General features: G+C 39.6%; 1 protein-coding gene across 2 annotated transcripts in view; it reads right to left on the minus strand.

Moving 5' to 3' along the window:
• The window catches only part of spon1a (spondin 1a), a 341,163-nt gene that overhangs the window by 54,446 nt on the left and 271,852 nt on the right, over nt 1–14,865 (minus strand). For both annotated transcript variants that reach the window (XM_079874223.1, XM_079874222.1), the window contains 3 exons: nt 12,992–13,193; nt 4,393–4,533; nt 3,892–3,967 (listed from right to left, as the gene is read on the minus strand). In XM_079874223.1, the coding sequence (XP_079730349.1) occupies nt 3,892–3,967; nt 4,393–4,533; nt 12,992–13,193 (419 nt within the window). The remainder of the gene's footprint in view (nt 1–3,891; nt 3,968–4,392; nt 4,534–12,991; nt 13,194–14,865) is intronic.

A 14,865-nucleotide genomic window follows, 5' to 3' on the forward strand; every position in this document is an offset into this window, starting at 1 on the left:
TGCAGCGGGCCTGTTTACAATAATAAAATCTCCAGCCGCCTGAGCTAAACAGGGAGCTGTGAGAAGTGTCATGGGTTTCTTTGAGGGTGGTCCGGCTAGCGCGAGACACGAGCCCTCTCTTTTCACCCTCAATGCTAGGAGGTCTTTGGGGACCTAGCGCGTTTCGGCAAGAAGTGTCGCATAGCTTGGGACAACTTCTGCGCTCCGGTGTACCTCTCTGAAAATCCCTTCACTGCCGGGCCGAAGAGGCCCTGAAAACAAACTAAACAAAACACAACTGTGACATTAGCATTACATTCTCCCAAGACCTTATTACCTCTGAGATAACCGCTGACGTAAGATGAAGTCAAGATGAGGCCCGCTTCAACATATGCTTTTGTTGATTGCCACAAAAAAAGATGTTGGCTTTCATTTACTTGACTCTGCATCAGTAGCTGATGCTATGAGAAAACCCTCCATGTGTGTCAATGGTACCTCAAAAGAATGTGCTATCACTCCTCAGGATTCTATCATTTAGGAAAAATATGTTTCTGTCCATGCTATCTTCAGAGTTTTGTTCAGCTTCAGTAACTCACCTGTTCTTGATCACCTACAGAAGCTAGATCTGAGAATAAACCTTCAGAAGACTGTTTTGTTGCTGAGGCAACAGAGCGTATTCCTAGGGGTGGAGCTGAGCTCATGCATGATGCAAGAGTGATTGTCTACAGCCTGTCATTTCGCCTTTGTCTGAATTGATTCAGAGCAGGGCAATACATTTCTTTGGGTCTGTTCACAGGCTTATGGGTCTCATGGCAGCAGCTTCACCAGTGGACATGCTTTATATGAAACCATTTTAGTGGTGGATTAACAATTGAGGACTTTGTCCCTGTTGGTTTCCTCACCACACAATAAGTGTTAGGAGCAAATGCTATCAGTTACATTGGAAATAATGGCAGTCCTTTGGGCAAAGCAGCTTATGAAGGTCACCCAGCCTAAGGAGTCTGGGAGGGTGATATCTTTGCGTGCCACATAAATTACCTGAAAATTATGTTTTTTTCTTGTTTTGAGCAATTTCCTTCCAGACATCCAGGACTATCATATGGTCATCAGGTGGAGGTTAGTTTGGTGCATTCTTTTTTAGGTGCAGAAAAAAGTGTATGTCTCTAAGGAAAGTGCATATCTCAGATTGGTTAAATATGGGAGCAGATTTTCTCTCAAAGCATGGGTTAAAGCCTGGAGAATAGCAGTTGCATCCTCGAACCACGGGTCTGATTTGGCTAAGATTCAGCAGGGCAGAGGTGAGTCTGATTCCCTGCTTGTATGCTTTCTCGCAGATAAGTCTGCTTCCAGTGGTTCTTATGAGAGTGCAGGAAGACATAGTGGATTTTCTTCTGGTGGAACTCTCTGATTAGTTATAGTGTTTTGTCAGAAATTACGGAGACCATTTTGAATGCAAGAGCCCCCTCAACTGCAAAGTCACACTTGGAGAGTGTTCCCATAAATGTCACCTACTCAGGGAACCAATTTACATATGTAAGAGACGTTATTAACCCCCTGAGGTCGGATGACGCGCGGGCGCGTCAACTCGATGTTTACTAAATGTTTCTATTAATATCTCCGCGATTGTGCAGCACACATAAATGGTTCTGATTTTGCCGTAATCGATAGATTCTCAGCTTCAACGTCCTTATTCTCGCGAAATCGTACGTAACTCATACAGAGAGCAAGAGGGAAGACAAGATGACCGTTCGCCTTGCGTGATTGGTGGGCTAGCTTGTCTGTCTGCATTTTGTGTGAAACCAACCAATAGATGCAGTTGAAATCCCTAAGTCCCCTCCCATCTCCTCACATCTCCTCACAGTGAGGAAAATACAAGCTGACACGGAGAGAGAAAGAGTAAAAAAGTCCGCGAAAAAACATGGCAAAAACATAAAGAAGAAGACGATGAAAGATAATGGCGAAGACATTGACAGTACTTGCGGCGGTTTTGGAGAACAGCGACGAGGATGAAAGGCGAGTTTCCGAGCCTGATGGATTTTCTTCTGATGAAGATGAGGATTATGATCACCAAAAAGAGATCCAGTTGAAGACGGGTAAGCGTATTTATTTTATAAAAACATTGTTCGCATGGTGCACTTTGTCCTAGACTAACTGTGACCATATTGGCTAAAATGCGCAGTGCTGCTTTGTGTATCTGAACTTTGACAAATTGACTGCGCCTTTAGCAAAGTGTTTACTTTATGTAAAAGTTATTTTCTTGTGTAAAACTGGGGTACACTTACAAATAGTAACGTTGTAGGCATGTAGGCTGTTCTTGGTGGTCTCCTTTTGATAACTAATGTAATATTTTTTTCACTTCAATTCACAATTTGAATAACATTATCTCTTGTAGTGATGAATCAATATGTTTTGGCCAAATTGATAATGCAAGTCCTAACTTATTTGTTGTTGTGTTTTTTTTCAGAGAGGATTCACAGCTACCAGGGCCCAGTGTAACACAGGCAGCCTCACCTGTGCCTGCCACCAAGTCACCAGGTCACCACCAGCCCTTACACAGCAACCATCATCATCAACCCGGCCAGCCAAGAGGTCCCGTACCCCCCCCCCCCCCCCCCCCCCCCCCCCCCCCCCAGCATCAACCAGCACTATTTCTAATATCTAATATATAGTTCACCTTTGGTTTTAAAAAAAAATGTTGAAAAGTTGACATGTCGTAGACAAGAAAACATGAAAATTTGTACATTTTGTGAATATTGTTAGTAGTGAGCTTTTTTCACAAAGTAAACATTTGCTTGAAAGAAAGACCTGTTGTAATGCTACTTTTTCATTTGCACACATCCCATAAAGCTTGATATGTAGTAGGAAGTTATTTTAGTCCTATTTTATCTCAGTCCCTCTAACATTTGTTGAAGGTAGAGTCACAGACAAAACTTGTACTAAAAAACGATTTTTCAAAATGTCTCTTTAGACAATTATTATTCATTATCTACTATTTTATTCATATATTACACTACTTTTGTGACCCTAAGACTTTGGGGAACCCATATCAGGGGCCAAAACAATTCATCCACATGAGTAATGGTATGTTTCCACAAGAGATTTGAAGAATTTCAAAAATCGGACTTACATTTTTCACCTTTTAGAGCTAAATTATCCCTCTCTCTCTCTTTACACAATGCTCTAGGACAAGTGGTGAGCTCATCAGTGAAAGAGCTGGGTTTTCTCTGCACATTTTGATATAAAACACATGGGATTATGTTATGTAATTGCCTTTAAAAGGTGAATTTAATAAGATATGTAAAATCGAAGAAAAAGTGAAAAAAATGCCCTTAGACCTCAGAGGGTTAAAGATAATAATTTTATGTAAGACCAACAGATTAGAGAATAATGTATGTTCCCAGCTCTTAGGTCTAACATTTTATGTCGAATTGGAGGAAAGGAAAAAAGTATTCTTGTGGTTTTAAAATTAAACTATCTTCCAAAGTGATATAGAACTACATCCTGATAGCTACTGGCTAAATTATCTGTGCTAGAATTGAGGGTGGCTGAAAAAGAAACATGAAACAAGAAAATCCATAGCTCTAAACAGTCAGCAAAAGAGTTGTATGAATGAAATGTTTTACAAAATTATGCAAACATGTTGAAGTGATGTCAGGCTACAATAGATAAATAAATAAATAGTATTACTCAAAGTATAGAAGTGATAAGGGTATTTTCATTTAAAGGCACATTTTCCACTTGATTAGACTGGAGGATTTAGGAAATTGAATAGTTAAAAGTCTCTCTCTCTCTCTCTCTCTCTCTCTCTCTCTCTCTCTCTCTCTCTCTCTCTCTCTCTCTCTCTCTCTCTCTCTCTCTCTCTCTCTCTCTCTCTCAAGGTCACCTTTGATGAAAAGATAAAGATATGCAAACCTTCTTCTTTTTCCTCCTGGGCAATGTCAGCCACAATGTCGTCCACATTATCAGGCACAATGTTGCACTGCTCACCCTGCAGACATCAGAAGACAACTCAAACTTTCAAATAGATTCTAAATGATGTCCCTCATTCAATCATATTATTCTACACGGTGATGAGAATTGATTCACTATTGCTATCTGATTGAAAAGCACAAAAAAGATGACACAAGTTATACTTTTCCCTGTGTTTGTCTTAATTCCCATACAGTAATCTAACTCTCTCCCAATAAGGTATGTATGACTTTCAATACTTCCATGGCACTGTTGTGACATGCTGGCTTCATCAATATGTATAGTCTGTTGTTGTTGTAGAGTTATTTTAGCTCTCAGTTTATAGACTTTTATGACATGAAGAATGCAGAGATATTTTGCACAGTAATAAAAGCTAAAAATGCAACAGCTAAGAACTTTTTCTTTTGAAAACGTAATTTTTCTAAGACAAGTAAAGAAACAGACCTTGCGGGCAATTCTCTCCACAACAACTCTGGCCACAGGAGTGATTGCGCCACCCTCTGGGTCGTAGAAAGGGCTCTGTGGATGGTCTAAACTTGTGAGGGGACGAATTTTCTCCTGAGGTGCTGCAGGCTTGTTGGGAGACTAAATAAACATTAAATAAATAAACCAGTTTACCAAAATGTCAAATGTTCAAGTCATTAATGCCACATGAAAATCATATGAAAAAAAACAATATCAGTGTTAAGAATTAAAGGGATGGTTATTTTCTGTCATTTAAATCGATCAAATTCTAAATATTTTTTTTGCGAACATTTTTCAATTTATTTTTAATGTAGCCTACCACAAAATTATAAACCATAAGTAAGTCATTATGGACTAGAAGATGGATACCCGGCCGGGTTCGGGATACCCAGCAGTTTATTAATGTCTGTGCTACATATGGTTCAGTGGCAGCGCAGGACGTACTGCCTGACCCCACCACTGTGTCAAAATGGTGTTGTGAGCTGGCAACAGAGAAACGCATAAAGCTGGTTGAGCAGCTAAATTACATTCTGACTGAGGTGAATTCGATCGGAATGACAACGGATATCTGGACGGAGGACTAACACAAATTAAGCTACATGACCATCACTTGCCATTTCGTGACGTGAACATTTAAAATGATAAGCAACGTATTGACAACAATCGCATTCCCACTGGAAGAGGCTAAAACATGGGAGAATATTAGGAGAGAAATCATCAGACTTCTAATGGAGTATGGCCTGGATATGAGTCTGCTGAATAAAGTGGAGTGGGTGACAGACCAAGGCTCAAACATCATCAGTGCCCTCAGACCATATCGAAGACTTGACTGCCAAGATCACCTTTATAATATGGTGATGCGACACGCCCTGGACCCTACACAACTGGCCCAAGATGCTCCGACTGTTGCAGAGACTCTGCAAGCTACCAAGGCACTGGTCAAATATGTCAAAAAGACTGCATGACAGCTTTGCTGTCAAAAACCATCATCCAAATGGCAGACACAAGGTTTAGCACGGTATATCTGACCTTAAATTCTGTCCGCTCGGTTTATCAAGACCTACGCGAAAAACTAGATGACCGTGCAGAGGGCTGGTGGATCGATGCCATATCTCCAGATGTCCTTGACTTTCTTGTCGAGTTCCTGCAACCATTTTATGATGCCCAGTGTGAACTTGAAGGGGACCAGTACCCAACACTGCAACAGAAAGACGACTGACAGCCGCTATCAAGCCATCATCCACGACCGGTATCTCAGTTATATTTTGCTTAAAATGGAGATCCAAGAACTCCAAAAAATTGCAACTTTCCTTTGGCCTAAATATAGCCAGCTCCGAATGTTGTCCTCTTCAGAGAGAGACAACCCTCACCTGGAGGTTCGGAGACAGCTCAGTGACCTCCGCACCGAGGAGGCCGCCACTGAAGGACCTGGGCCCAAGCTGCAGTTGACTTTGAGGAGTGGGAAAATGTACCTGTGGCAAATGCCACAGACGAAGTCGAGATGTACTTGACTCAAAATCATGCAATGCAGGACGACTGAGATGTTTTGGGCTGGTGGAGAGATCAGCAACTCAACTACCCAAAGCTTAGTGTCCTTGCCCGCGGCATCCTTGCCATTCCAGCCAGCAGCAGTAGCAGTGAGCGCAACTTCAGCCCTGCTGGCAGGACCATAGAGCAGAAGGAGGGCAGCCGTGAAGCCATCCACCGTTGATGCAATCCTTTTTCTGCATAAGAACATGGATTAGCCTAAACTTTTATGGATGGATTACGTAAATAGATCCCATGTTGCAGTTTAGTAGCCTATACAGTTTTTTTTTTTGTTAATGTTACTTCACTGGGGACACTTGTGTTGATTTGAATTTCATTAAGAGACCTAGGTCCACAGAACCTCTTGTGTGAATTTTTTGGATTTTATTCTGTTAGCTTAGGCCATTTTTGGTAGGCCTATGTTAATTTAATTTCAATTGGCTATTTGTGACCCCGCCGCCCATGAGAACCCGGCTAAAGTCGCAAGATCTAATTTTGAGATAAAGAGCGTAAAGTAGTCCTAGTCATGAAAAATGACAAAAATATGGAATATTTTTTTATACTTGTAAATGATAGCTTAGATACTAATGTTTCGAAATGTAGTGTTTAAATTATCTTCTATGACATGATAAATATTAAAATTAACACTTTTATTGACATTACGATTACATTTTCCCCCGAGAAATACCGGAAGTTAGTTCCACAATGTCACATTTTCAATCGGCTGTGAGTTTAATGTTGGCAGATAAACACCCGGTAATTTGGGTGTCATTCGGTTCAGGAACTTCTTTTCTCCCATTAGAAAGTTAATACAGATCATAATATCAATGCGCATCACCGTCACCTAGCTCTGTTTTCGGTATGGCAGGAAAGTTGCGACTTAAGCCGGGTATGGATTTCTCAATGGATTGCTTCGTATCACAACGGACATTTCAGGAGGACTGATTTTTTTTATTGAAGATTAACTTGTTGTGAATCTAACCAACATATTTTAAGGACGTGTCATGCATGCTACCTCTTGAAACAATTTGGTGTTTGGACACTGACTGACCGTATGCAGCACCACTGCTGAGGAACTTTCTGGAATCTCGAACCAGCGACGATGAAGTGTGATGTTGTTATCCGAAATGGCGGCGCAAGAAGAACTGAAGATTGCATCCTGTCTCAATAAGTTGTTTTCAAGTAATTTAGGAGGGATAGCCTCAAACCAAGATCTTAGAAATTGTATTGAAGATTATTTTGTCGGACATGAAATCAGTGATGATGGGGACTCTTTCTTCGACGAGTCTGAAGAGGAATTTGATGAAGGTAGGCTATGCTCTGTCTGAATGCCTAGCGCTATCATAAACTCTAGGTTACCTAGGATTATGTTCTGCTTAGATAACTCATTGTCAGTAACAGCCAATGTGTTGCCAACACAGGTTTATTCCGTGAAAATGCAGACAATTGGATTTAGTGCTAATGCTGTTGATTATGTCTTGTTTCAATGAGTTATTATGCCCCTCATGATGTTTATTGATCAGACTCTGAATGCTTTGCTCATCACCTAGCTTTTAGTCTGTCCCCTGTTTGCCTGCAAACTCTAGATGCAGTCTGACTGACTAAACTGAATGATTGCTACCATCTTATAAATTGTTTTACTTAATACTCCATTAAAGGCATCTTGAATGCATTTTATGAATAAAAATGTAATGTGCTTTTTCAGACCAAGACCATACTGATGAGGAGGACGAGCCGGTTTTAGTGGTTGAACCCCAAGCTATAAGTCTAGGGAATATTCAAGTGGAAAAGCATCCAGAATCTCAATTTGCCTCCAATTCTGGACTTTCAGATGCTAAATTGAATGTTGTTTTTTCTTGCAACTGCAAGTTTTACAATGGAGGAAAGTGTTCATCTTCATTCAAGGACCAAGAGTTGCTGTCGCTCAGGATGAGGTATTTGGAGATGGATAGTGTGGCCCTCGATCTGGTCCTGTTAGCTCAAATCCAAAGTCACCTGCACTGTGGGGAAGAGACAGTCCGCACTAAAAAAGCATCACAGACTGCACGGAAACGTTATCGCCTAGATTATTTTTATGAAGGGCTGAAAATATGTCGGGATACTTTCATGTATATGCATGCCGTGTTTAAAGATCGCTTGGCTGCATTAATCAAGTATTACCTGCAGAATGGTGTGACTCCTATGATCCATGGAAACAAGAGAAGGTTGCCTAAGCATGAGTTAGAAGTTGATGACATCAAAAGAGTGGTCACATTCATCCACAACTACGCTGAGGAAAATGCCGTGCTTCTTCCAGGGAGAATACCTGGGTACAAAAGAGAGATGACCTCAGGTTGCTGCCCTCCTCCATCAGCAAAGTTGCAATTCACAAGCTGTTTAATGATTCCTGTGAGACCAGTGGCCATCGAGCTCTGAGTGAGCGAACGTTTTATCATCTCTGGCGGCAGTATGTGCCTAACATGTTGCCGATGAAGCCGATGTCAGATCTATGCTGGACCTGCCAAAAGAACAGCGCTTTACTGCTAAAGGCCTCAAAGAAAGACCTGGATGAGAAAACTGAAGCATTTAGGAAAGCTGAGGAACATCTGTTGCAGCCACAACAGAGCGGTCATTTTACAACACACCAAGGTGCAGCATTGCCGCAGAGTTGTAGCCGAGAATGGTGTAACCAAGCTGCTGGATCCTGGGAACAGTGCGTCCAATTCTTCGTCTGCTTTTGAGGTAATTTACTGCCCTATGCACGGTACACTCACTGTTATTGCTATGTTGTTATACTGTACAGAACATGCTGTTACAAAGACAAAATCCATCATTGACTAAGCTATCTTGTGATGTCTGTCATTAAGCTCTAGCTTAATGTAATTGTTTTATAATTGTTACAATTTCATGTATTTAGTTCAAATTATGTAATTGACAACATGGCACCATTTGTGTCTGAATAGATCTTAATTTTTGATGATCCATTGACAAATTCAGTAAATATTCTCTGTCTTCTCTCTATCTCTTTATGGTTCATTACAGCTTTGCGCAACAGCTCCATTACCCTCACAATCCCATGCAACCAGGACCCATCTTCTTCAAGACACCACGCAAGTGTGCTGTGTTCGGCGTCGTGACGGAAGGGCTTCCACAGATGGTGGTCTTCCTTCTAGATGAGGCAACTGTGGTAGGCAAAAGGGCCAACTGTGTCATCAGTCTTCTGGACTACTTTTTCGACAATTATGGTTTGAAGGAGACCCACTTGGACTTACATGCAGACAATTGCTCAGGCCAAAATAAAAACAATGCAGTCATTCATTATCTTCTTTGGCGCGTTGTAACAGGGAAGCATCAGAGTATCACCCTTTCATTCATGTTAGCCGGACACACCAAGTTTGCTCCTGACTCTATGTTTGGCCTGTTCAAGCGCAAGTACAGGAATTCAAAAGTTGACTGCTTGGCTGACATTGAGAATGTTGTGTGCCAGGCTTCTCCAAGTGGTGTGCTGATCCCTCAACTGTGTGGTGATGAGGCGGGCAATGTCATCGTTCCTATGTTTGGCTGGGACACTTACCTGTTACAGTTTTTCAGGAAGCTCCCCTCTATCAAGCCACTCCATCACATTGATTGCAGAGCAGATGGGACTGTAATGTGCAAGACCCTGTCAGAATCTGAGCCAGTCACACACAAGTTGCTGAAGTGTAACCTAGCAGATGTACCGTGTGAAAAACCTGCCACTTTAAAACCAGAGGGTCTTAGTGAAGAAAGGAAAAAGTACCTTTTCCATGATATCAGGGAATTTGTAGCAGAAAATTACAGGGATCTGGTTTGCCCTGACCCAAACATGCAGATGGAAAATGCTGTCCATGCAGAGGTTGTGACACCTGCTCCACCCCCAACTCATGGTGCGGGAAGACCAAAAAAGACCCCACGAGCGCTTGCCAAAAGAATAAAACTGGCATAGAACATGCATATGCACTCCCTTTAGAGTTAGATTTCTAATAATTAAAAAAAAAAATACCTTTGTGATTATATTGGTTATTATTGTTATTGATATTGTTATTGTGATATTGACTGACCACGACCACATGACTGACCACATCATCGTCTGGCGGACTGCCTAGGCAGAGTACGTTTTCCATTCTTTGCTGGGCCCACCGCAGGGCCATCAATGGAGACCTGCTGCCGAAATGTTTACTTGACTGACCACGTCTTTGTACAGTGTTATTTATTCTTTTTTGTTAATCACCGCAGGGTGAGACTGTTCTAGGTTGAGTGAATGTTGTTTTCACTTGTGTCTTTCTGATATGCGTTGTTTATTTACCTACTGACTCTCTTGTAAGTGGATGTCTCTCTCTTTTATTATTATTAAATAAATTATGAATTGTACTCGAGTTGTATTGGCAGGTTATTTCTTGATTATGCATATCCTACTATTAGAGTACTGGTAATGGTAGGCCTGTACAGTACAGTCTGTACTGTGTACAGTAACTCTGTACACAGTATTGTGGTATCTCTTTCCTCCCCATGCGTTTCAATGTTATTTATATGCATTTTGGTCATGCATATCATGTAAAAAGACTCATATTTACCAAATTAATAGAATTTCCCCCTAAAAGTATCATACATCACTGAATAGGGGAGGATGTAAGCTTTAATTTGGTATATGACACATAGACAGGAAAATATTATGGATCAGAGGTATTGCCATTTTAAATTTTACTTATTTTCAAATTGGAATTTCTCAAAAGCCTAAAATTCCGAGCTCGGAATTCTCCAAATCTTTGAAATGGCTTAACTCAGTCAATATTAGGTATATCAATGAGAAACTTTCACAGCCTATTCCTTATACTGGGTAGAATGACCTGATGTAAAAAAAATACATAACATAAAAAAATGACTTTAGCTGGGTTATCACACGCGCTTGTTGCCCCGTGTGCGCTGATGCGCTCATCTGTTGACATTTCCGAATGCCTTCCTACAGTTGCTTAATAAAAGCGGGCTTTCCACACAAACAAACGTACATTTGTCATTAGTATGAGAAAAAAATTGAGATTTTAACTGTGACGGGCTCGGGTCGGGCTTGGACATAAATATCTTAATGCCTGTCGGGCTCGGGTCGGGTTCGGTTACTGCTCTGTCGGAGCAGTACGGAGCAGTTTCTGCCGGGCTCGGACAGAAAAATGCATCCCGATCCACACTCTATTGTGGACTGTAACATCCAACAGTTGGAGTGCCCTTGATCTCCTCAAGAGGGCACTCCTCTCTACTGTTTCGGCTTTTGTTCATTCTTTGGATTTACTTTGGTTATGTTTGTCAATAAAGACTTTCTTACTGTAATTGGATCCTACTGCCATCATTTCTGAACGAACAAAAAGAACAAGGACTTACTTTATGTGTATTGTTTCTTTAATGCCTGCTACAAATTGTATGATTTTGGCCTGTCCCAGAAAAAAAGATGACCAATCGTGGTGATTTCTGTGGTCGTGGCTACTAAACAGTGGTCATACAGTGAGAGAGGTTCAAAGATGGCCGTTGTCACGGTCTTGCGAACAAATGTAGCCTGCAATTCATTTTATGACAGTGTCAGAAATTTAGCATGATCATCTCACATTGTGTTTGCTGCTATGACCTACGTCTACTGACGGGCCAATCAAAAATGAAACATGAAATGGCGTATTGATGAACACGATATGACGCCAAAACTTACAAAATTGACAAGCCAAGTTGGCCTGTTTTCCCTAGCCCTGACCGTGTCCATAATCTCCTCTTTCATTTCCTCCTTTTTTTTTCAGCCCACATAAAAACAAAATTGCCAAAATGCGATTCATCTTGCTCTATTTGTTTACCAATAGTGCATGCTGATGATGTTTTATTCTTCTATACTAACCTAGCCTACGATTCAATAGTGTGTCATCATCATACAGTCTACATACATGTAATACCCAAGTTTATTAGAACCATGTCGTACAGTGTGATTTTTAATGATCTTATAAGATTGCCAGGATTGTAAATTACAGAATTTTAGTTTTTAAGGATCTTATAGGATTGCCGAAATCGCAGTCTGTAGCAGGCATTATATATGCAATACAAATCAAGATAAAACTAAAATAATTAAACATCCAAAGGGATTGTCATTAAATATGGTTATTCCATATTTTTACAGTTTAAAATCAACTCACACAACAAAGAGACCACCAAGCATTTAGGCTTCGAAAAGAGAGATTATCTCCACAGTCAACAGCAGCAAGGTCGCTGAGAGAGGTTGAATATAACAGGCTCAACCAGGGGAGCAATATAAATTATATACACAGACCTACTCCCCAATGATACGGGAAAAATTCAAGTGAGGAATCCAAGGTTGTGTTAAGAGCGGATTAATGTAAAGGAATGTTCCTGGTTTAATATAACATGAGCTTTATTAACAGCATCTGAGACAAGTTGGTTCAAAAGAAAAGAAAAGAAAAGAAAAGAAAAGAAAAGAAAAGAAAATAATTTTGTAAGGTGAATGGGAGCATGTTAAAAATCCTGTTCATAGAGATTATTTTATATTCAATCAGGAATATTCCTTTAACCACCCAACCACTCCACAAGTAAAAATAGTAACCTCTCAATATGTAAATTAAACAAAAACAAACATTTGATCATTATCCATGGGAATGATGTCAATTCAAGCAGATGTTTTGTTCAGACAGACTGACACACACCAGTAGATGGCAGAGTCAAGCTATAGTCATGACTGTATGGTCTCAAGTGGACCACTTCAGCTGGCAAATTGCTTTTTTTTTTATTAAGTCATAATTTTTCATGTTTTCATGTTTTTATTTTGCTGTGTTATTAATACAAAGAGAACTAATTTGGTGCAGTTTACTTTGAGCATGTGTATATAAGTCACAATCTTTATTATCCAAAGACTTAACTGTAGTATTTCATTGACTTTATATCTAAACCATGTAGAACAAAGGTATGAGGCCACACTGAAAAGATGTTTTAAGAATTATTAAAAAATAATAATAATTATTATTCATTCAAACCTGAAATAGGGAAATTTGATCTTTCCATGAGTGCTCACCTCATAAGTGACTCCGCTGTCTGTTCCTGCATCCCATGGGATGAGGTCCTGAACCACCTTCTGGACCCAGCCACATTCTCTGGTGCAAAGGTCTTCTGATGACAGACCAACGTTCCAGTCAGGACTAGGGCCCAGCATCGTCAAAAAGGACATCAGGTGACGTGTGCGGTCAACTGAGAACTCGGCTGAGGGAGCCGCTCGACTGAGGTAAAGAGAAAAATCAGATGACTTCACATTTAGATGGCATGCATCTCATTCATACATGAGAGGGTGGTAAAAGAGAAAAACATATACAAAATATAAAAAATAACAAATATGTTTGTTTGGTCACACTTTAGTTTAGGGTGCAATTCTCACTATTAGCTAACTAATAACTATGACTTTTGCATCAATTAACTTCTAATTACCACTTAATTATAGTTAGTAAGGTAGTTGTTAAGTGTAGGTATTGGGTAGGATTAAGGGATGTAGAATATGGTCATGCAGAATAAGGCATAAATATGTGCTTTATAATTACCAATAAACAGCCAGTATCCTAGTAATATGTATGTTTATAAGCACCTATAGGTAATAGTGAGAATTTGACCCTAAATAAAAGTGTTACCATTTGTTTGAATAAAATAAAATAAAAATTCATTATCATCAATATTCTTTTGTATTAGGATATTATTTTAATGCCAATAAAGCACCCCCCTACACACACGCACACTTTTTTAATGTAATATAATATCATTGCAATTACTATAAAGCAAGTGAATACATAAATAATTATAAATATTGATATAATGAACATATTTCATGTAAGGGATAAAGTACTATAGGAAACTATAGGCAGGAAGAGTGATAGAAAGTATAGTTAGAAACAAAATACAAACTAGAAAGCTTCAACACAAAAGTCCAAGTTTTTTTTTTTTCTTTTCTTTTTTTTTTTTTCCTTGCTGACAACAGTACATTATCACTTATAAACCCCAGAACCCCCATTACTAAGCAGAAAGTTTATATTGACTGTAGATTATATTTGGTTATTACCAGGGTTTGAAATGAACACCCGTAAACCCGCCAAATGCGGGTAAAAATCAACTGTGGCGGGAAACGCTGTCAAATCACTAGCCAATTTGGCGGGCTACTTCACTTTGCTGGGGAAGTTCGTGTAAGCCAAATCTGCACAGGCAAAGTTTAGTGTGAGTCATCATGATATATTAAATACAGCATATTGCAAAATCTGCGAATATCTGGCTTCCTTGAACATACACGTCACTACGCAACAAATAACGCTGCGCTTGTTCATTTGCATTGAATCAATAGCGAAGATTAAAAAATATTATAATGTGGCGATAATTGCCTGGGGTAACTAACCCCAGTGAAAAAAGTAAAGACCCGCCAAACAACAAAGGAAACCAAGAAAAGAAAATTAGAAGTTCTAATACCAAGTAGCAAGTGGGCGCGTGTGGCTCGTCTTTGACTCAACAAACAATGTTTGGAAAAACACAAAACAAAAATTTTGTTACTGGAACCAACAACTTCAAGGTAGAGGCTGTCAAAGACCATACATTTTTGGTGATGAGGATGAAAGCGGAAGGGAGGAAATGGCTGGATGACAGGATTTTGTTTGAATAAGAAATGAATGTATGGAATCCCAAAAAAATTATTTATTTAAGCTGTGGCGTAGTTAATCTGGTATATTTATCTTTTTTTCTTCTTTTTTTGGCTAGTAGAAGTTCTGAATGGCCAGTATCTTAAAAATGTAGTAGCCAAATTGGCCGGTGAGTGAAAAAGTTAATTTTAAAACCCTGGTTATTGCATGACTACTTACCAAATAAATAAATATATAAATGGACATAAAATACAGATTTTTTAAATGTTTAAATTATTAT

This window comes from Squalius cephalus, assembly GCF_949319135.1.
Source record: "Squalius cephalus genome assembly, chromosome: 6".
Lineage (NCBI taxonomy): Eukaryota > Metazoa > Chordata > Actinopteri > Cypriniformes > Leuciscidae > Squalius > Squalius cephalus.